The sequence below is a fragment of the Callionymus lyra genome, chromosome 4 (genome assembly GCF_982586985.1).
Source record: "Callionymus lyra chromosome 4, fCalLyr1.hap1.1, whole genome shotgun sequence".
Taxonomy (NCBI): Eukaryota; Metazoa; Chordata; class Actinopteri; order Syngnathiformes; family Callionymidae; genus Callionymus; species Callionymus lyra.
This window is the reverse complement of record NC_141821.1, coordinates 25,387,214-25,408,951: the sequence shown is the minus strand read 5'-3', so window position 1 is coordinate 25,408,951 and position 21,738 is coordinate 25,387,214. Positions and strand designations below refer to the sequence as shown.

At 40.5% G+C, this 21,738-nt stretch overlaps 1 protein-coding gene across 2 annotated transcripts in view; it reads left to right on the top strand.

The window, feature by feature from the left end:
• Positions 1 to 21,738, top strand: part of cnksr2a (connector enhancer of kinase suppressor of Ras 2a) — a 67,562-nt gene that overhangs the window by 18,151 nt on the left and 27,673 nt on the right. For both annotated transcript variants that reach the window (XM_087789405.1, XM_087789404.1), the window contains exons 4-14: positions 4,723 to 4,810; positions 5,055 to 5,096; positions 5,748 to 5,867; positions 7,832 to 7,891; positions 8,400 to 8,468; positions 9,240 to 9,386; positions 10,247 to 10,359; positions 10,421 to 10,575; positions 11,883 to 11,972; positions 13,767 to 13,981; positions 21,291 to 21,342. In XM_087789405.1, the coding sequence (XP_087645531.1) occupies positions 4,723 to 4,810; positions 5,055 to 5,096; positions 5,748 to 5,867; positions 7,832 to 7,891; positions 8,400 to 8,468; positions 9,240 to 9,386; positions 10,247 to 10,359; positions 10,421 to 10,575; positions 11,883 to 11,972; positions 13,767 to 13,981; positions 21,291 to 21,342 (1,151 nt within the window). The remainder of the gene's footprint in view (positions 1 to 4,722; positions 4,811 to 5,054; positions 5,097 to 5,747; positions 5,868 to 7,831; positions 7,892 to 8,399; positions 8,469 to 9,239; positions 9,387 to 10,246; positions 10,360 to 10,420; positions 10,576 to 11,882; positions 11,973 to 13,766; positions 13,982 to 21,290; positions 21,343 to 21,738) is intronic.

The following is a 21,738-nucleotide window of genomic DNA, read 5'->3' as shown; positions in this document are numbered from 1 at the left end:
TTCTGTGGAGAGGAAAGTGTGGGCTCTGCTGGAAGGTGAATGGATGGACAAAAGATCCAGTGGAAATATGACATGATTTAAAAAAACATTATTACTTTATTTCTATATATTGTATTTAAAAATGTGTTTTTTCTTAAGAGTTTTTCACATGATCTTGAAGAACAGGAAACAACAAGACAAATAAAAAGAAAAATATTACACGAAACTACTGCTACTACTATACCAGATATGTATGCAGCAGCTCCTTCAACAGTCTACGGAAACAAGAAAATGTGTCTCGGATCTTACGAAATATGCTTTTATAACCATAACTAGCACTTAAGCTATTTCTGCAACTACTTCATTTCCACTTTAACTATCAGTGTACATTTACAACAACAAAGGCATCTGCTAGTTCTATCGGGAAGACCTGGGCTCCGTCTCAAATCGCGCACTTACACCTACTTGCGAAGTGCACACATTTCAACAGGGTAGTACTGTCTCAAATCAAACACTGCCGCTACTAACTTACTGCAAATGACTCACCAGCTTATTTTCTACAAATTTTTGACGCTGATTGCAACCAGCCGTTTAGACACTATCACCGACACTTGACAGCATTTTTTGTCAATTCAAACAAGTTATTAAGTTGTGTTTCATTTTGTGATGATACAATGAACACACATAATTGTTGTCGTGGTGTTTTGTGGTAAAATGAGTGTTTTCTCGAGACATTTACGCCGGTATCTGCTTCGAAGACGTGTCGTCAGTGACTTAGCTTCCATTTAGTGTCATCTACGTCACTAAGATGGCGGCCCTTAAGGGTGGAAAGTGTCCATCGATCCACACTAAAGATTTCCGGCTGTTTGAGTGCGCCAATTAAGTGCACATTGCACGCGACATTTGCGCACACTGCTCAATGAAGACACACACGTTTACTCAAAATATTAAGTGCCCAATTTGGGACACACCGCAGGATTAGAAGCATAACATGTTAACTTGTTAACTATCTCAATCAACCCGATGCTTGTATTACTATAAAGTCATTACATTTATACCGATTACTGAAAGCTAATTGTGAATAATAATGTTTATTATGCTCCTTGTTTATATACAAATGAAAACCCTTTTAATTATACATTAACATTCCTCATACAGAATAAACCAAATTACTAAAAAACTAGAGGAAAGAAAATGTAGTTTAACTAAAATGTTGCGAGCAGGTATTGAACCGGCAAAACTCAGCATCCTCAAACTTTAAAAAATAATCACTGTTGATTATTGTTTTCAAACAAAAACAATGTAATATTTAAAAAAAAACGCAAGGCCAAAGCGCCCTCTATGGGAGAGCTGCGACTTCAACTAACTTTACTACATCTACTTTTCTAACATCAATACTAGTGTGATATAAAATATTTATACTTATTAATTAATATTAACATCGTATAACTATGAGAACTAGATGCATGGACAAATGAAGGAAACTGAATTCATATAATAAGATGAACAAATAATTTCTTTGTGAAAGTGGAACTGATAAATGTAGAAAAATGGTTGAATAATTATTCTAAGATGAAAGTGTGATCAGTCAAACACTCTGAGTGGTTTTATTACTCACGCGGCCTTTTCAAGCTCGCCGCACAGGATGTAATAAAGATTTCAGTTCAATGAGGCTTAATTTTCTAAAATGGATTTCCGCAGGCTTGGAATAAGAGATGAGGAGAAGAGGATTTTTTATTTATTTTTAAACTCACACTCACATGGAGGATGAATCTGGGAATTAAAGACTCTTAAGATGTGCGCGAGCGTTTTGCTTTCCCGGGTTCTGGGCTGGATTCTGCTTCAACGAAACACACAAATTAGCATTTAGTAGCAGGAACTTTGATCCGTGTGCACTGAAGAGTAGTTCATTTATTCAGCACAGCAAAGGCTTTGAGGTTCCCTCCATGTGTTGCTCCTTACAAGCTGTTCTGTTCAATTCCCTTCCCAGTGGACATGTGTTTGTAATAGTGAAGAACCAACACTACACTTCTACTTCTCTTTATTAACTTTAGACACTGTAACTATTAAGACACTCTGAAGGGGCGACAAGCTACTGGTTTACATATACAGTAAAGTTAAAGTTAATAAGTTAAATCAATCTGCCGCGGAGGGTCTGGACATATTGCGATCCTCCCTGTTTTTACGGCATCTAGATTCAGACTAAAATATAGCGTGGAACACGATCTGGGAAATCAGCGATCCATTTGCCCATGTGCGTTGTATTCTAAATACACAACTTTATTTATATAGCCTGTGATATAGCGTCTCTTTGAGTGTCAAAGCATTGACTTTATGAAAGATGAGAGGAAAATAATTAATTATGTCTATACCAACTTCTGGTTTGTTTGTGTCGATGATGGTAGTAAAAAAAAAAGTTTGTCCTGCAAAACGGTGGTAGATTCTGGAAGCTCCCAGTTGATCACAGAATAATAAGCTAAATAATGAAGTCATGTTTCAACTAATACTCTCGTAGAAAACAACCTGATCATTTAGAGTAAATGTACATTAGGTCTAAGTTTTGAGACTCAATGCAACAATACATTCTTAGCTATATAAATGAAGGTATGATTTTAAATGCAACACACATGCAAACGAATGGATTTCTTATGATTTTCCAGATGGTGAGCTGACAATATAATACAGTACGTTTTATGTCGGTGTGCCATAAAAACATGGCCCGGATGGCACAGATTTCGTGTATTGACAGGGTCTTACGTCAGTGGATAATCAAAATGGCGTATTAGAGCAACAGAATCAAAGCTCTTTTTCTTACTCTCTGGGTCTATTGTGGATGTGTGAGAGAAGCTGTATAACACTATTATTAACACAAATAGAATCACAAGTATAAATACTACACCAACTTCTAGAACAGCGTCTAAAGATTGTAACTGTAGCTATTAGTAACTCGATTACTTTTCATGTATGTCACATTCATTTTGAGCTGAATAAACTACGATATTTGAGTATCAATGACGCGTTGGCCTGGAACCTTGAGCAACGTCCCTGTTGGGGCCCAGGAAATGGGTCAAACGTAGAGGTGAAAATGAAAGCACTCTGCTTTTGTTCAGGACACTGAATTATCCACGTACCAGGGTTTCTTGAATGGCGGGTCGTTGAGGGCCACTAGACGATTGGATCAAAGGTTGATCAATCCAAAGTGTTGCTGGTATATTTTAAGAGTTGAAGATTGACGATTCCAGCCTGTTTAGCCTCCGGTCTGGCATATATTTAGCTTTCAGCCTCAATTCTAATGACCCAAATCAAACACCAGCCACCAGGGACTGTTGCCAAATTATGAATCTGGGTCTTGATAACAATAATGCACTTAACCAGAGGGATTTAGTTGTGTTAGCGTGTTGCTCTCGTGTGTATAAAGTGTATAATAAATATGGAACCTGATGCTGCTTCTCTATTCACAGACAAACAACTCTCACTGGAAATATTCTATTTTCAGAACGCAGACAAAAGTGTGTGCACTTGAGTGGAAGGTTTGGCTGAGAATATAAAAACGTCAGACTTTGTTAATAGATGGAGCTGCTGGCAACCAGGAACAATCATAATAAGATCAGATATAGTTAAGAACGGATATGAACATATCGACGTCATCTCCATCTAAATCCAAATTTAAGTAACACAATAATTCAGTTCACATTACCTGTCGCTTATTGTGATCGGCTGGAACCTGTTTTTTCTCTTGTCTGTAGATAACTGTTGTGTTCAAGCTTATTTTAATTGAAAATCAGAATTTCTCATGAGGCTAGCCATGCTAACATTAGCCTATTAGAAGACTAGTCAAAATGATTTTTTTTCGTCAACAAAAACCTACCAAGATTTAAAAAAAGGGACAGTTCTTTGAACACACAAAAACGTCTGTTTTAAATGATTATTAGTTCTATTTTTATATGTATGTCTTTTAGATCCAGATCAATGTATTACCTCACGTATTTGAGTTCAAGAACAACTTTACCTTGTGATTTCATTTCTTTCCTGTGTTTTCTACCATCATAATTGCTATGATTTCCAACATTTTTTGTATTTACTTTTTACCTTTCTGTTGAAATTCCAGCATCATTTCAGTTTGTTTTCTATAATTTACACATCTTTGGATGAATAAAATATGAGTATCTCTCAATTAAATTTTAAAAGAGCTGCCTGAAGTCCGAGTGAGTCACATTTTATCATAACACTGCTACGTTTGTGATGCACTTTGAATCGTTGGGAAACGAACTCATTTAATGAGTCAAATAAATAACACAAAATAGCTTTTAAACAATCCACATCACCAGAGTTGCTGCTCATAAATGAATGAATGCAGAGAGGAAGAACACAAAGCTACTCCAGGTGTCGTGTTTAAACGCAGTATTAAGATTTGATGAGACACAATAAAGATCTTTCATCAGTGCTTTGTCAAAAATGTGTTTCTGGTTCAAGTAGACACCTGAAGCAGTTGATCAATCAAAGGATTCTTGCTGATTCTTGTTGATGTTCTTTTATATGGTATTTGTATTTGTCCGGCTGATCACTGATCAGAGGACAGTGGGAGCTACGGTGACTTGACTGAAAAAGGAGGACATGAACTCACCGTGTCATCAATATTTATCATCTTAATGGAGTGTGTGTATCGTTAGTCACAACATCAGTCCACAGCGAGGAGCGTTTAAACAGCAGGAACTCAACCAGTGTGTTATCTCTCCCGCTCAGGTCTCCGTTCGCTGCCGTGGCCGACTACTCTGTAACCCGGAATAATGTCATTCAGCTCTGCCTGGAGCTCACCACCATCGTACAGCAGGTGTGTGACTCCGAGTGCGAGTGCTGGAGAGGGGAGCTTCGTAGTTTGATCCCCAAGACTAATGTGTGGGAAGACGTCTCGGCTCGCCGAGTTCTCGAGACCTTTTTCTGTTTTATTTAGCGTCTGATGTGTGTGATGAAAGATGCGTCTGTGGTCGTGGGAGGAGAGTGCAGGTGAAGAGACGTGGGGCCCCCACGACTGAGTGCTCTTTCTTCTGCTACATTCAACTCTGCTTGTCCCTCAGGACTGTACCGTGTTCGAGACGGAGAATAAAATCCTCCATGTGGTGAGTTTGACTTTCCCTAACAGCTGTCGCTTCATTTACCTGCTGAGAATCTCCAGGCTTCTGAAGCGAAGTGATGCTGACATTGTTTCAATCTTTTATATATGAAGAAAACGTCTTATAATCATCGTAATCTTTCTCTATTATAGGGCAACTAATGTGTTGATTCAAGTGTCTCTTAAATTGATCTTGGACCTCTATTGAACTAGAAAATTTGCTTAAGCCCCACCCACTGAAAACACATTTTCTGGAGATTAAATCTTGTTTACCATAACCACACCCACTCTGCTGTGATTGGTTAAGCATCAATGTTCGTCACTGCACATCCTCAAGCCGGGAAGTCTACACCTCCAAGGGACTTGTTGTATAAACAAAGCAGGGCATGATTACAGCTGGCTGGAAGAGGAAGCCATTATTATGTCATAATGGACTTCACTCTTGTAACCGAGAATTCAGACGAGGGCAGAACTTTATAAAGTAATAATTTCATATGGGGCATCGTCATGATAAGTGACCTGACACAACACAGGAACACACATATACAACCCCAACACAAGAACCCACTCTAATGACAAACACATGGACAGATAACTAACAACTTACTTAATAGTTGAGACGTTGATTTAACTGAAGATGTTTTCTTGTTTGTTTTAGTGTAAAACTCTGTCAGAGGTGTGCGAGCACATCGTGTGTGTGTCCTCGGACCCTGTGGTGTCTCAATCGGCTCACCTGGAGCTTGTTCACCTCACCAACATCAAACCCTCGGAAGGCCTGGTAATCAAAGAGTGAATGTAATTGTGTTGAAAAAAATTGTGTGATTGTTTTGTGTTTCATCTGTTTGTGGAAATGTTTTGTATGTGTTTTTCATATCATCTGTGCTTTTATGTTTACATTAAGTTGTGTGTGCTTTGTTGTGTCTTCTAGCTTCACATGTGTATGCTTGTGTGTTTTGTTGTTTATTAGCATCCCAGTACATTAGTTTGTTTACAGTGTTGAGGTGTGTGTACCTAATCTACAAATTGTGGGTGTGTTCTTTGAGTGCTCGTTGTGCTTCAGAGATTGTGTCACACTGTGTGTTTGTGTGAGTCTTTTTGTTTGTCAACATAAAGACTCACACAGTAGACAAAGGTTAAATTCTTTCAGCACTGAGACATGCTATGGAAACATACAGCTTTCCCAATCTCTTCTGTAGAGGAACACCATTTTTTGGGAACACTTGGTGTGGTGTAGTAAAAGCCGAAAATGGCGAAACACAAAGGAGAACATCCGGGCTGGCTGCACTAGTTTTGTGTATTTGCTTGGCCGCGGTTTAAACACTTTGTTTGAGTAACGCAATTACAAAAGTGGACACATTCGGAACAGCAGTTAAAAAAAAAAAAAAAAAGGCAATCTCAATTGATAGTTCCCTAAACCATCTCTCGGCAAAATAAAACCCATTCTCCCGAGCCACATTTGACCCCCCTGGTCTATTCATACCTGAATGTTAAGTTGTGTATTATTGTGTTTGTCCATCCGTCTGCAATCGAGTGTGTTTTACTTCAGGTTGTCAGACTCCTGTGACAATTTTTTTGTATACTATGTGACTGGTTATGCGACACTTTGCTTGGATTTTGTATTTTCATAGTCGTGTTGCTGGGAAAGTGCATGGGTCTTTTTTTCAATGTGTGTTCTTTCGACCTATTGCCCAGCATAAAAAATGAGATTAGATACCTGTTTGAGTAGAAAAACATAACATACACTTAATTATCTTCCACCTTATCCAGCTCATCTGAGGTTCAGAATTCCTTCAGCTCAGAATCAAGAGGATAACATTGCTTTACAAATATAAATGACTTACCTACTTACAATTTCATCATTTCGTTAAAAAGTGATAAAAAGTGATCAATTAATCAAAGATAATTTCTTTCACAAGTAGAAGTTTTGAAGCATCTTGGGGTGTTGCTCATAAGTGAAGGAAAATGGAGCGTGATCGGTACAGTGTCCTCAATCATGAAGTCTCTGTATCTGTCGGTCGTGGTGAAGAAAGAGCTGAGCAAGAAGGCAAAGCTCTTCATATACCCGTTAGTCTATGTTCCTACTCCCCCCTATGATCATGTACCTTGGGCAGAGCCAGATTAGGGTTATAAGTGGCTGAAAAATGTTTTCTGGGTTTTCAGTTTAAATGTGGTCCGGAATAACCGAGAGGAGACCTAAGGGCACATCCAGGTCAAGTTGAAGAGACTAATCTCATTCCTGGTCTGAGAACTCTTCTGTGTTTTCCATGAAGAGCTGAAGGAATTTTAAAGAGAAGATAGTCTGGATCTGCTGCCCCCACAACCTGACCTTGGATAAGTGGTAGAAGATGGATGGAAAGATAATAACTTTGATATTTATGACCTCTAATCTCATTTCAAGAGAAAATCCGGATGGGCTGTCAACTATGATAACATTTTCTTTTATTGTTAATGCACATTTAATTGAGCACTCAAACAAACCTATCCCAGGGAAATAGATATTGTATGATGTCAGAATAACTATAGGTTGAAGTATAGGTTGTTCCCTCAAATGTTTTAGTGGAAAAAATACAGTAGAACAAACAGAAAAAGAACAGCGTGTTCTTGTGACGTTTGTGCACAACCTGTTTTTTACAACTTGGCTTTGCTATATTTTAACTGTGTATTGTTTTTGATTGTTAAAGCGCTTTGTGACTCTGGTCTAGAAAGGTGCTTTACAAATGAATATTACTTACTTACTTACAGGGAATGTACATCAAATCGACCTACGACGGCCTTCATGTGATCACAGGAACGACTGAAGGGGTGAGTTAATGGAACATTTCTGATGGAAAACAGTCACTGTTAAAGCAGCCTGGAAGCGTCAGATTCAGAAATATCTCCAGAACGTGTTAAAACTATTTGGCCGTCAGGAAAACAAAATAAATAAACTCATCAAAAGCGTGAGTAAAAACAACACCATTAGCAGAGTAGAGAACTTAATTGATACAAAAGGAAAAGTACATTAAGCATATGAACTTAGTTCCCATGTCATATTTGGGGGTTTTCTTGTTTGTGTGTATTGGGTTTGAAAATTAAAAATGTACATATCCAGCAGTTCTGATGGTGAAAGTATTGATGGTGGTATTGTGGTGTAACAGGATAGCTGTGTCTGTGGAAAGTGCAAGATCGCAGCACAATTTATTGTTGGCAACATCATATCTGATCGTGGACCCCTGACAGCGTTAGACTTTTGTTACACGGGCCATTGAACTCTGGATCGATGAGCTCCGATCGATCTTCAGGTTTCTGTTTTCTGTCTTTGGGTTTCCAGTCTCCAGCTGACCGCTGTAAGAAGATCCATGCGGGAGATGAAGTCATCCAAGTCAATCATCAGACAGTGGTGAGTGACATTTGTTTTCATACTTTCTAAATATAACTTGTTGACGTTTGAACTGAAACAAAGCTGAAAGACATTTAGAGTTAATTTCTCAAACTTAAATAAAATATGGTTTTTTTGACTGAATTCTTTAACACGCAGAACATAAAAGTCATGTCTATTGCTGAAAGCAAAGAGTTAAAATCATTTCACTTATTTGTGCAAGAACAGGAAAATATTTCAAGGAAATAATAAGGGATGCCATGATGTGGGAGTGTTCTTCTCTTCATAATATAAACGTATCAGTGGGTTCAGTTGTCTTTCTATGCTGTTTTTCTGTGAGGACTTTTAAATCTAGCAACATATCAATGTATGTAGATAACACTATTTTAGGGGGGATGGTGGACAACAATCCGCTAGTGAACACAGTGTAAACTCAGGTTGATTAATCGTGATTAATCATAGACCTCCTTACATGATAGTGGCTTTTTCTGTGCTAGATTTTTTTTTTTTAATGTCAAACTTCTGAAGTTTTTTCATAACCAAGCAAATGTTCAGGAAATATTTTCCAACAATCGTGTGGTTTAAAGTGAGACGTATGATGGGATTGATGTTTGAAAATGAGGGCAAGTTACATCACAGAAACTTCTATAGATAGACTCTCCACCTCCACACCCACTGGCTCCACAGACCCGAGCCAACCACCAAGTGCACCAGATTCAAAATAAATGATATGAGTTGCTGGTTTTCAGTGCTGCAATTTTCTTTTAACAGCGTTCTTAATTTTGTTCTCAGGTGGGCTGGCAGTTACGGAATCTGGTGGGTTCGCTTCGGTCGGATAAAGGCGTGGTGTCTCTAACCCTGAAGAAGCGTCCACAGAGCACCCTCAGCTCGGCGCCGGCTCTGCTGAAGAACATGCGCTGGAAACCTCTGGCTCTGCAGGTGACAGCGTTGACAGACTTTATTAAAGCTCTGCCGTGACCCACATCAGGTCCCCGGAGCAACCAAACTGTATAATCGGGTCACTCTGCCTCGACCAGACGACTGTGACCTGGATACGAAGACATACTTTCTCTGAACTTCTGGAATTCTTCCTTAACGTAGTGTGTAATAGACACAGTATGGTTTTATTAAAAAATGAACTTTCATGGCCGGCTTCTTTCCCCCTTTCCTTGACTTGATCCATTTACTGTATCAACGAAAACCTTTGCTGATAGACAGTAGTCTACCGGAAAATGTTCAAGACGGTTCATAATACAGTTGAGGAAAAAAGGTAAAAAATACATTTGAATTAAAGATAAATGTGAATTTACAAATTAATAAATTATTAATCCTCATCATGACACTTTTTTAAAGTTAAAGAGTCAAAAAGTTTCCCCAAATTTAACAATAATGGTTAAATTGAGAGACTTTTATACCAATAAATTTGAAGTTGAAATCTGGTCCAAAATGCTTATATATTTTAATGCCTTATGAGTGATAAGTTGATGAGGCCCCATGATACCGCATCAGTTGTTTCATGATACAGTGTCTTAATTTTAAAAGACCACTAGATTTCACTCTCTAGTTTTTAATCTTTGGCTCCGATCTACTAATAAATTGAAATCTGGCATCATTTTCACTGAGGTCGCTATCTAGTGGTCTTTCAAACTGTATAATGATATCAGAATAAGCTGCCTCATGAAGCCTCATCAACCATCACTATGTGTTACCAAGGCCTGCTGTTTCAATTCAAGCTTTTATCATCTCAGATTGTAAGTAGATGATAATGTTATAGACGGGGGATTTGTTCTGCACTTCAGCCTACTAGAAGTCCGGGCAGCAGCTCAGCCACCCCCTCTGGCACCCCCACCAAGAGCTCCGCCCTCCAGGACCTTTACATCCCTCCTCCTCCCGCAGAGCCATACACACCCAGGTATTCCCTCTCCTCACCTGTGAGACACCACTGCAGACGTAACGACTGTCCGTCCTTCCAGAGAGGAGACGGGAGCTCTGTCGGCAGAAGACGTGGCTCGTAACCACGCCGCGGCCAGTCTGGCCAAGAGGTCCGAGTCCCCGAATTCCTTCCTGGATCAGGAGTCTCGCCGGCGAGAGGAGGACGAGCCCGTTTACTGCACCACGCCCACTTATGGTAACTTTTCTTCGTGAGGAATACTTGAAGCAACAAATGATGAAGAGTTACAACAGGTGTGGTTTTTGTTATGATTCATTGTGCTAGTGGTTTGTAGCTTTAACAGTTCAACAGTTTAACAGAGTTAAAACTGCTGATCTTCATATCCGTCCATCAAAAACACTACCTGTTATTTACTGACGTTAATATAAGCCACACCAAGTGGATTTAAAACAATATAAATGTCGCTTCTGCATTTAAGCTGCAGGTTTCCAAACTGTCTTGAGATATATTTACAAACAAAGATGTTTTCCTTTTTATTTCCAAACAATGCCTGTAACAGGAGAGTAACGTGACAAGGTAGGGTGTAAGTAAGTAAGTAATTTATATTTATAAAGGCGCTTTTCCAGACCAAGGTCACAAAGCGCTTAAACAATCAAAACAATATTCAATAAAGTATATACTTTAAAGGTCAAGATAAAACTGATAACACAACATGAGTTCCAGAAAATCAAGGAAAAGCCTGAACAAATAAAAACGTCTTAAGATGTTTCTTGAAGGAGTCAGTAGATCCATCAAACACAGAGAGAGAGAGAAAGATCGTTCCAAAGCTTAGGAGCAACAGCCTGGAAGGATTTCTCTCCTCTGGTCCTGAACCGTGTCCAAGAACCATCAGTAGATTCTGATCCACAGACCTCAGAGCCCGAGCTGGGGTGTAAGGCTGGATCAGATCACTGATGTAAGGAGGAGCTTGACCATGAATAGCTCTGAAAGTAAGAACCAGAATTTTAAATTGATCCTGAAAGAAACTGGAAGCCAGTGAAGAGTTTTAAGGATCGGAGAAATGTGAGTTCTTCTACTAGAGCGGGTCAGAATTCTGTGAGACAGCTCCTTCTTGTTAAGACATGAAAATAAACTGTTACAATTTAACTCATCAAAACAAAATTAAATTATCATTTTATTTTTCTTGGTGCATCACACTCAAAACCGCCTGAATTGAAATTAAAAAAAGGCTCGTCATTGAGATAGTTTTTAACATGACCTGTTGTTTTTGTCTACACTCTAGTTTGTACATGGATAAATCATAGGTGACCAATCTTTTACTGGGAATTCTGCAAAAGTATTTTAGCAATAACAGTGTTGAACTTGTGTTCATTACTCATCGTATATCCAAGTCAAGACGGTGGCAAACACAAGATGATAATCCACATGTTTTCATGGTTCATTAAGGATTTGACTTGAGAGACAAATGTTTTCGTAAAAGCTCTTGACTGTGTGTGTGTATGTGTGTGTTTGTGTGTGTGTGTGTGTGTGTGTGTGTGTCGTAGGCAGGTTACGGCCCATCTCCATGCCTGTGGAGTGTAACTGGGTGGGCGAGTATGAAGACCCGGCCAAGCTGAACAGGGAGCGAAGCAGAGGTGAGTGCAGTGTGTGAGTTGTATAGAGATAAGTGTGTGAGGATCAATGCACCTCCATCTGGTTCCCTAATTTCCCTGTGTGATGAGCTTGAGATCAGAACGAGGATGGGAGGATTGCACAAAGGAGGAGAAAATTAAAGGCAGCTGCGTCGGAGAGATCCTCATTAAAGTGATACAGACAGAGTTCCCGAGGTCGTGAGGGGAGGGAGGCAGGAAAAAAAAACAACTGTTCTCTCTGACCTCCACCTGAAACAGTTGCCATGGTGACGCTGACAGAAGCTCTTCTACTGTCTCACTTTGCAGCGAGCGCTGCCTAGCAACCAGGAGAGGACAGCAGAGAGGTGAGGGAACACGGCTTTCCTCTTCTGGGGAAATGAGTTGACCAGCGTCGGTTACAATGTAATTATGCCGGACTGATGGTTTCCTCGTCCTATGATCTGACAACAGTGAGAAGATACTGACATGAAACTACAGGATGTTTATTTCATCCAGGAAATGTTTGCCTTAAATCTCACGAGAAGAGAAGTCGGCTTTGATATTCGAGGACTGATGATGGAAGATGTTTGAAGAAGTGTGGTTTCATGATCTTAAAGATGAACATTCCGGAAAAAAAATTAAATTCATCACACACAAAGCAGGCGTTGAAGGATCTCCCCTAGGATGTAGACGGATCACTTTCTTGTCTGGACACATAAGGCTTGGGAAAAGTAAGCCTGGGGCCTCATGTACAAAGAAGAGCTTGGATTTCCTACTAAAAACGGGCGTACACTAAAACCCTTGAAAATGATGCACAAAAATATTCAGATGTATGAATCTGTGCGTGACACAAATCCAAGAACTTTTCCTTTGTTCATCCAAATCAACGTGGAATTCAGCGCAGATGGTTCATCCTGTTCAACGCCCCTTCATCCTGTTCCAATTTTACATATGTCAATCATATTGAAATGAACCAGAGTCAATGGTTTTCCTTTCCATGGTTATAAACAATTTCCAGAAGGAGACCTCCTGAGGGATCAATAAAGTTCTACCTAAAGTTCTACCTAACCTAAAAAAAACTAATGAAAACATGAATTTAAACTGGATTAACAGTTTATATTCGTTCATTTAAAACATTTCTGACACGGATCACATACCTAAATTTTAATCAGTGCAGACGAGCTCTGGCGTAATGTTTATATTTTACATACATGGTTATTAACGCAAATACTTTTATTACAGAAACAACCAAGAGCTTGTTTCCATTTTAAAATGGAGTTAAACAGGAATAAAACTAAAAATCAGTAACTTAAGGTGCTGAGTAGTGATGATGATGAAGATGGTTTGATCGTCTCTGATTCATTATAATGTGTGGCTCACCTGCATAACACAAGTGCGTATTCTTATTACATTTATAAAATAGTACATTGTTTTTTTTGTTCTTACGTACTTCTAGTAAATGAGGCCCCTGGAGTTTTAATGAAGTTGGTGGAATTTTGGAGATGGTACCATAACAGGATGAGAGCTGTGGTTTAACACTCATGTTGAAGGAAGCTCACCATGTTGTTCCCTAAGGCTTAGACTAAGGAAAAAGAGAAATAGATCTATAGTCTTAAACTTCTCAGTGTTTCTTCTGGCAAACACCATGCTCATCTTGGAACCACACCTAGAAAACTCCAGGTTTCTAGACTAGACCCTGCCACGCCCCAGACTAGCTCTGATCGATAATTGCTCATCTACCTTTAAAACATCATGCGAGAATTAATCATAACTGAAGAATAAAGAATAAAGGTGTTAACTCTTGGTTTTGCTCTGCAGAGGCCACGCTCATACGTTATGTGGGGCTGACCAGCAGAGAAGAGCGAGTCTACTCCGAGGACTACTCCTCCCACACCGCCCGTCCAGGGAAACGCTCCAATGAAACGGCCAAGCGAGCTAAAAGGCGGAGCCACCACAGTCAAAGCCCCTCCCACTATGTCCTCCAAACCAACCAGAGGGAATCCCCACCCAGAGACCCCGCCTCCATTTACCACGTGAGTACTTTCGCCAAGAACACTTCATTCTCTCGAAGTTTACAGGAGGTTTGACGTTGAACGTTCAAGGAAGTTGGTTAAGATGGTTCTGATCTCACTCCAGCTGATCTGTAAACAACATTTTGTTTAATAATTCAATGAATAATCGTGATTAGAGTTTGTGTACTGAGACACTAATATTTCCCGATTTCCCGAAGGAGATCTCCAGAGGGATTAATAAAGTTTATCGATCTATCTTTCTGGTGCTGGTTTGCGCAGTGCAGTTAAATCCCAAATAGTCTCTGCTTTTATGAGATTCTGGTAGATAAACCTGTGCTTGTTGAATCATGTCACGGTGACAGGATCATCAATGACCGGTGAATGGTTTTCAAATGACTTGATTTATTCTGAGGTATTTAATAGTCCGTCTACATGGAGACATACTTCAGTGAAAAGTTGCAAGAGAACGTCTTTACTTGTAAATTCCTAAAGGGGAACTAATGTGTTGATTTAAGTGTTTCCTAAATTGATCTTGGAACTCTATTCTACTCATCAGTATGTTTCTGTTTGTTAAAAACTCTCCTTTACTAAAGATATTTAAATAAAAATGTGCTTAGGCTCACCCACTGAAAACTCTTTGTTTTTATGGAGAAGAATACTTGTTTACCATAATTTAAATTAGATTAGATTAGATTGACTTTATTAATCCCTCTGGATATCTCCTTCGGGAAATAAGATTCCAGTAAACATCAGACAGTAGAAGGTACAGCAGGTTTCATAAAAGCAAGAACAAGAACAAAGCGCAAATAAAAGGAGCAAAGAGATAACAAAGTGCAAATATAAAGAGCATGAATCAAAGAAAAATAACAAAGAACAAGGATACAAAGATTAACATAGAATAAGATCATTCTTAAACTCCCTCGCTAAACTCAGAATAAAACAGTCTAATAGCACAAGGAATGAATAAGTCCCTGAGTCTATTAGTGTTGCATCCTGGGAGGAGCATTCGTGCTTCATCTGCTTCTCTGCTCACTGATGACAGTGTTCAGAGGATGACTGTCATCATCCATGATGGACACGTCCACTCTGCTGTTATTGGTCAAACATCAAGTTGGTCACACAGCGTTATCAATCCCAGAGGTCTCCACCTCCTTGTATAAACAAGGCTGGAAGAGGAGTGAAGACTATTTAAAGGCGCCGACGAGGACGGCTGCCTCTTCCAGTAGCTCCGCAGCAATTTCTATAATTTTCTGTTTTTTATTAATTTTTTACTATAATCTTTTTAAATGGATACTTTTGAACATGGAAAGAATCGTCTTGTTTACTCAAGAGAGGATCTACTGTCGCTGAAGTCAATGGCACGGGCTGGAGATCGCCACAAGATCCCGATCGAACTTCAGCGCCGTTACAGAGGCTGTCGGGCAGGGAAGCGGCTAAAGGCTAAGCTAACGGACAATCGGAGACGTCACAGACCAACGATCCCAACGATCACGATGGGGAACGTCAATTCACTGACGAATAAGATGGACGAGCTGTCTGCCCTCAACAACCAGCGGATCTACAGAGAGAGCAGCTTGTTGATCTTCACGGAGACGTGGCTCACTCAACTGACTCCGGACTCACACGTGGATCTGCCTGGTTTCAGCACTGTCAGAGCGGACAGAGACGCGCGCGCGTGTGGGAAGCGCAGAGGAGGAGGTCTGATCATGTACGTGAATAAACGCTGGTGTAGTCCGGGACACGTTACTGTAAAGAAAGTCTCTTGTTGTCAAGATTTAGAACTGTTGGCTGTCAGCATGCGTCCATATTATCTACCGCGTGAGTTCAGTCACGTGATCGCGCTGTGTGTCTACATTCCTCCGAGCGCTGCGGCTGCATCTGCCTGTGAGAAGATCCACACAATGACAGCTCGACTTCAGAATCAAAATCCTGACGCGTTTATCATCATCTCTGGATTACGTTTATCATGCCAACCTGGACTCTACTCTGCCTACTTTCCATCAGGCCGTGGATTGTCCCACCAGGAATAACAGGACAATTGACCTTCTTTATTCCAACTTGAAGGACGCCTACAGAGCCAAACCTCTTCCTCCACTTGGAAGGTCCGATCACAACCTGGTCCACCTTCAGTCACAGTACACTCCTCTGGTGCAGAGACAGACTGTGACCACTAAGACAATCAGAAAGTGGACACCAGCTGTGGAGGACGCCATCAGAGACTGCTTTGAAACAACAGACTGGGATGTGCTGCTGAGGTCTCATGGTGAGGACATCGAGGGACAGACACACTGTCTAACAGATTATTTAAATTTCTGCTTGGACGTTGTCGCCCCTACTAAGACTGTCCGCTGTTACCCTAATAATAAACCGTGGGTAACAAAGGAGGTCAAGGATGTCCTTAACAGGAAGAAAGTGGCATTCAGGAGCAGAGACAGGGACGCCATGAGGTCAGCTCAGCAGGAGGTGAAGCGATGCTTGAAGGAGGCAAAGGACACCTACAGGAGGAGGTTGGAGGAGAAGCTGAGCCGAGAAGAAATAAGAGAGGTCTGGGATGGTGTTAAAACCATCACTGGACACAAGACCAAGGCCTCTCTGACTGCAGTGGACACGGTGGATGAGGCAAATGGACTGAACAACTTTTTCAACAGGTTTGAGCAGGTCACCTCACCCTCACTGCTGCCCGCCTCAGGACCTGCCCCACCTTCTTGTGCCCCCCCCAGCTCCACAGAACCACTTCCCAGCTTCACCTCACTCCAGGTACAGGATGTACTTCGGAGGATTCGTCCAGGGAAGGCTGCTGGTCCTGATAAGGTGTCTGCTCGACTGCTAAAGACCTGCGCTGCTGAACTAGCTGAGCCACTCCAGCATGTCTTCAACCTCAGTCTACGGCTGGGGAAAGTACCAACTCTGTGGAAGACTTCCTGTATCGTTCCAGTCCCTAAAAAGATCCGACCGAGTGTGCTGAACGATTACAGACCGGTGGCACTGACTTCGCAGCTGATGAAGACACTGGAGCGGCTGGTCCTCAAACATCTCACGCCACAAGTCCAGCACGCGCAAGACCCCCTGCAGTTTGCCTACCAGCCAGCAGTTGGTGTGGAAGATGCCATCCTTCACCTCCTGCATCGGACCTACTCCCACTTGGATAAAGGAAGCGGTTCAGTGAGAATCCTGTTCCTGGACTTTTCTAGTGCCTTCAACACTATCCAACCCACTCTGCTGCAGGACAAACTGACTAAGATGCATGTGGACCCTGGTCTGGTCTCCTGGATTACGGACTATCTTACTGATCGACCACAGTATGTCAGGCTGAAGGACATCAAGTCTGACACTATGGTGTGCAGTACAGGAGCACCTCAGGGGACAGTACTGGCCCCTCTCCTCTTCACCATCTACACTTCAGACTTCTGCTACAACTCAGAGCTGAGTCTCGTCCAGAAGTATGCTGACGACACTGCCATTGTTGGATGCATCAGGGACAACAGCGAAGACGAGTACAGGAGTCTGATACGTGACTTTGTGGACTGGAGTGAGAGGAACCACTTGCAGCTGAACACCTCAAAAACCAAGGAGCTGGTCTTGGATTTCGGGAGGTCCAGGACAAAGCCACGTCCAGTGTCCATCAGAGGCGACGAGGTGGAGATAGTGGACAACTATAAGTACCTCGGTGTGTGGATGGACAGTAAACTGGACTGGTCCTGCAACACAGACCATGTGTATAAGAAGGTTCAGAGTAGACTGTACTTTCTGAGGAGGCTTCGATCATTTAACATCTGCAAGAAGCTCCTCTGCATGTTCTACCAGTCTGTGGTGGCCAGTGTCCTGTTCTATGCTGTGGTGTGTTGGGGTGGAAATGTGTCCAAGAGGAGTGTCAACAGGTTGGACAGGTTGATCAGGAGGGCTGGTTCTGTGGTTGGAATGAAGCTGGACTCACTGGTGACAGTTGCTGAGAGGAGATCATTGAACAAACTACTGTCCATCATGGATGATGACAGTCATCCTCTGAACACTGTCATCAGTGAGCAGAGAAGCAGAATGAGTGCACGAATGCTCCTACCCAGGTGCAAAACAAATAGACTCAGGGACTCATTCATCCCTCGGGCTATTAAATTGTACAATTCTGAGTTCAGGGGCAGGAGTGGAGTGAAAGTATCTGGATGTTCTGTTCCATGTTAGTCTCTGTATCTTTGTCTTTGTTGTTTTTCTTTCCTTGACCTATGTTCTTTGTCTTTGTCTTTAGACTTAGATTGTGTCATCTTGTTCTTCCTCTTTATGTTCTTCTTATTTTATTTTTTATGTATTATTTTTTATTGTTTATGAAAAATTGCTGGCTATTGTAAAAAAACAATTTCCCAAAGGAGACCTCCTGAGGGATCAATAAAGTTTTACCTTACCTTACCTTATTATTGCATCATAATGGACTTCACTCCTGTAACCTCTTGTTTGCTGAGATTCAGGGAGAGAACTTATATGAAGTAATAACTTCAAAACACCACCATGATGAGGGACTTACTGCATCTTAGAGAGGAAGACTTCAACATTTGAAATATGTGAGTGAGTCAGGAGAGTTGGGTTTTAATATTAGTCAACATTTAAGGGTCCCTTCAGTTTGCGGAAACACATAGAACAGCATGAGCTTGTCTTCTGCTCTTGACCTGAGTAGTACAAAGTGTGGAAGTGCAAGGGAAGCTGTGGTTGTCACTGTTAGTAATGTGCTGACTCGGTCATACTACTGTGACATCTGTCCAGCCCGACTGTCCGAGCCCGAGTCCAGACTGGCAGTGACATTATACGACTTGACAGCAACTCCATGGAAATGAAGAGTGTTTGCATGTCTGAGACGGAGAGTGTGTTTACACCGTGCGACTGCTGCAGTGGCAGATGGCGTGTCAGTGGGTGTGGGCGGGACCTTGTCATCTGTCCTGCTGAGTGTTGGGCCAAAAATGGCTGCACTCCAGCATCTGAATTGGTCAGCATTACACCAGGGGTGGGCCATAGAATTTCCCAAGGGGCCACATTATATACTGGGTCAGTTTTGAGGAGCCAAAGTAAAAATTTAAGAAGCTATAAAATGTGAAAAACATAATAAATAGAGCTGACATAAAAAAAATATATATATATATTTCTGTATATCAAAAAGTGAGACATTGGCACAAGGTGGACACAATCTCCAAGGGGACACATTCGTGCAGGCTTTTCCCTTATTTCTGTGCGAGAAACGTATTTAGGCACTTTTCCTTCCTACATCCCAATCGACGTAGAATTAATCACAGACTTGTTCGTCCCATTTAACAATTTCTGACATGGACCAAGTACTTACATATAAATAGTGCAGACAGCTCTGGTATAAATGTTTATATTTTATATACACAGCTATTAACGCAAATACTTTATTTACAGACGATCAGATCTTATTTGAAACGTCTCAAAATGAGTTTAACAAGAAAAAAATTGTAAATAATTAAATTAAAGTTCTGAGTATTAATGATGAAGATGAAGAAGATCTGATCGTCAGAGTTTCATATAAATGTGTGACGCAGCTTCAACACAAAATATAAAATAAAAACGTTTTTTGTACAAATGAACAAATCATGTGACAGTGAATTTATATTCAGTGTAGTGTGTTTTTCAAAGGGATCGCTCCGGTCACGTGATCACACGGCTTCAGCTGCTTTCATTCTGAAGCTTCACTTTTATCAAACGTTGTTTCACAAAAATCTTCATGACTTTTGTTGACTTGAAGCACCAGACGCGAATCATTTCCTTTTTTATATTATAAAAACAAGCTCATATTTCCTTTAATTTTTTTTCTGAATAGCATAAAGTAGCAGATTGAAATATTCCTTATAAAATGATCGATGTTGTCTTTATAAATACAGATCATCAATTTGGTGAATGAGAACATATTAATAATTTAATAAGTAAACTACTGTGTGTTAATTTATGATTAATATTGATCTTCATGTATGTTCTGATGTGAACATCTCAACGTGACTAGTGAGGCTGACATGTATCTGAGGGATCTGGGCTTACGCCACCTATAGACCGTGTGGGAATTATGTACTTTTTACCGCTCTTTTCACTATTGATACATATGGACTTTGACGTAAAAGGTGGCTCAGCATGTTTTTTGTACATAAACCCATTAGAACATCAGGCCCTAGGTCTTTTTGTTATTTAGGTAGTTGTTCCCCATCCCTGTCTCCTGCCTAGACATTTGAGTTTCCTGCCCCGAGTCCTGACAGGTGACAGGTTAAATTAAAGAGGGGCCTTAAAAGATTTCAAAATACTTAAGTGAGATAGAAAAAAAGATTCAATATTATAAGTAAAGCTACAGTATAAAAGTACATTTTTGACACAACATAATCAAAAGCAAAATTAGTTATTTCATTCTGTATTTTATTTGTATATATATCATAAATAAACCTATAAACAAAGCATATGATTTTTTTTTTTAAATATAGATAAAACAAAAAATAAATGAAGGTATTGTTTCAAAGAATTGTTTGGATTTATATCAGTTAATTTTGAGGAGAAAATATTCACGTAAGATTGATCAGGGGGAAAAAGGGAGAGAATTTTTTCTTTTGTGACATTAAAATCTATAAATCATTCATGTTTCAGGACTTACTTAAAAGATTTGAGTTCCAATTAGAGAGCTGAAAAAGACGGCCAGAAAGGCATATTATTGGAGATAAGTTTTTGGTATTAAACCTGTTTGACTCGTATTTTATTGACACCTAAAATTCAGGAGAATAAAGCTCAAAAACAAAGTTATATATTTTTATATTTATATATATTCCCCTTGCCTATAACTACTCAGTAATGTTGTGGAAAGAGATGACGTCAGGATGTATTTTGAGGACAAGTGAAATCAACTTTCTGCACTCTTCACCTGTACATCCTTCTTTGACATCTTCTTTCCTCCTTTCCTCCCCCGTCTATGTTTAGATCTGTGAGATTTCACTCAAACTTCCCCTGTGTGCGTGTGTGTGTGTGTGTGTGTGTGTGTGTGTGTGTGTGTGTGTGTGTGTGTGTGTGTGTGTGTGTGTGTGTGTGTGTGTGTGTGTGTGTGTGTGTGTGTGTGTAGGTGTGTGTGAGTGTGTGTGTGTGTGTAGGTGTGTGTGAGTGTGTGTGTGTGTGTGTGTATGTAGGTGTGTGTGTGTGTGTTTGTGCAACAAGGAAGCACGGTCTTATCTTTGGGTCTGAACGTCCCCTTGCCATTTCCAAGTCTGTCATCTTTTATATCCCCGGATTCTCTCCAGCAAACAAAGGCCACTGATCCTCACTGACAGCATGTTTTCTTCTCTGGCTTTCTCTCCGCTGTCAGACGTACCAGCAGTCGTGCTCTCTGCAGTCAAAGACCCGGAAGAAAAACAAAGGTAGGAAGTGGAAGCTGCCTGTTCTCTGCATCCCACACTTGATTCACACTGTTGACCACATGTCCTGCACCTTTGCCTACCTGGACCATCTTCTGCAAGTGTCCAAACATCTGTCCTTCCTGACTTTAGCTCTGTCAAGGACAACCTCAGTATCTTCATCGCTGACTCTTCTGTGACCCATATGAGAATCAGCAAGTTAAGTTCTGAAATAAACTTAAAATTTTGTTTTTGCTGGGACAGGTTTAATGTCCTTTAAAATATTGTTGTTAGGGCTACAAATTAATATTAACAAAAGTATTATGTATATTTATAAGTGTCTCACAGCAAGAAGGTTGCAGGTTCGATCGTCTAAAAACCCTGCAGAGAAAAGTTACTTCAGCCTCTTGTAACCTCCAT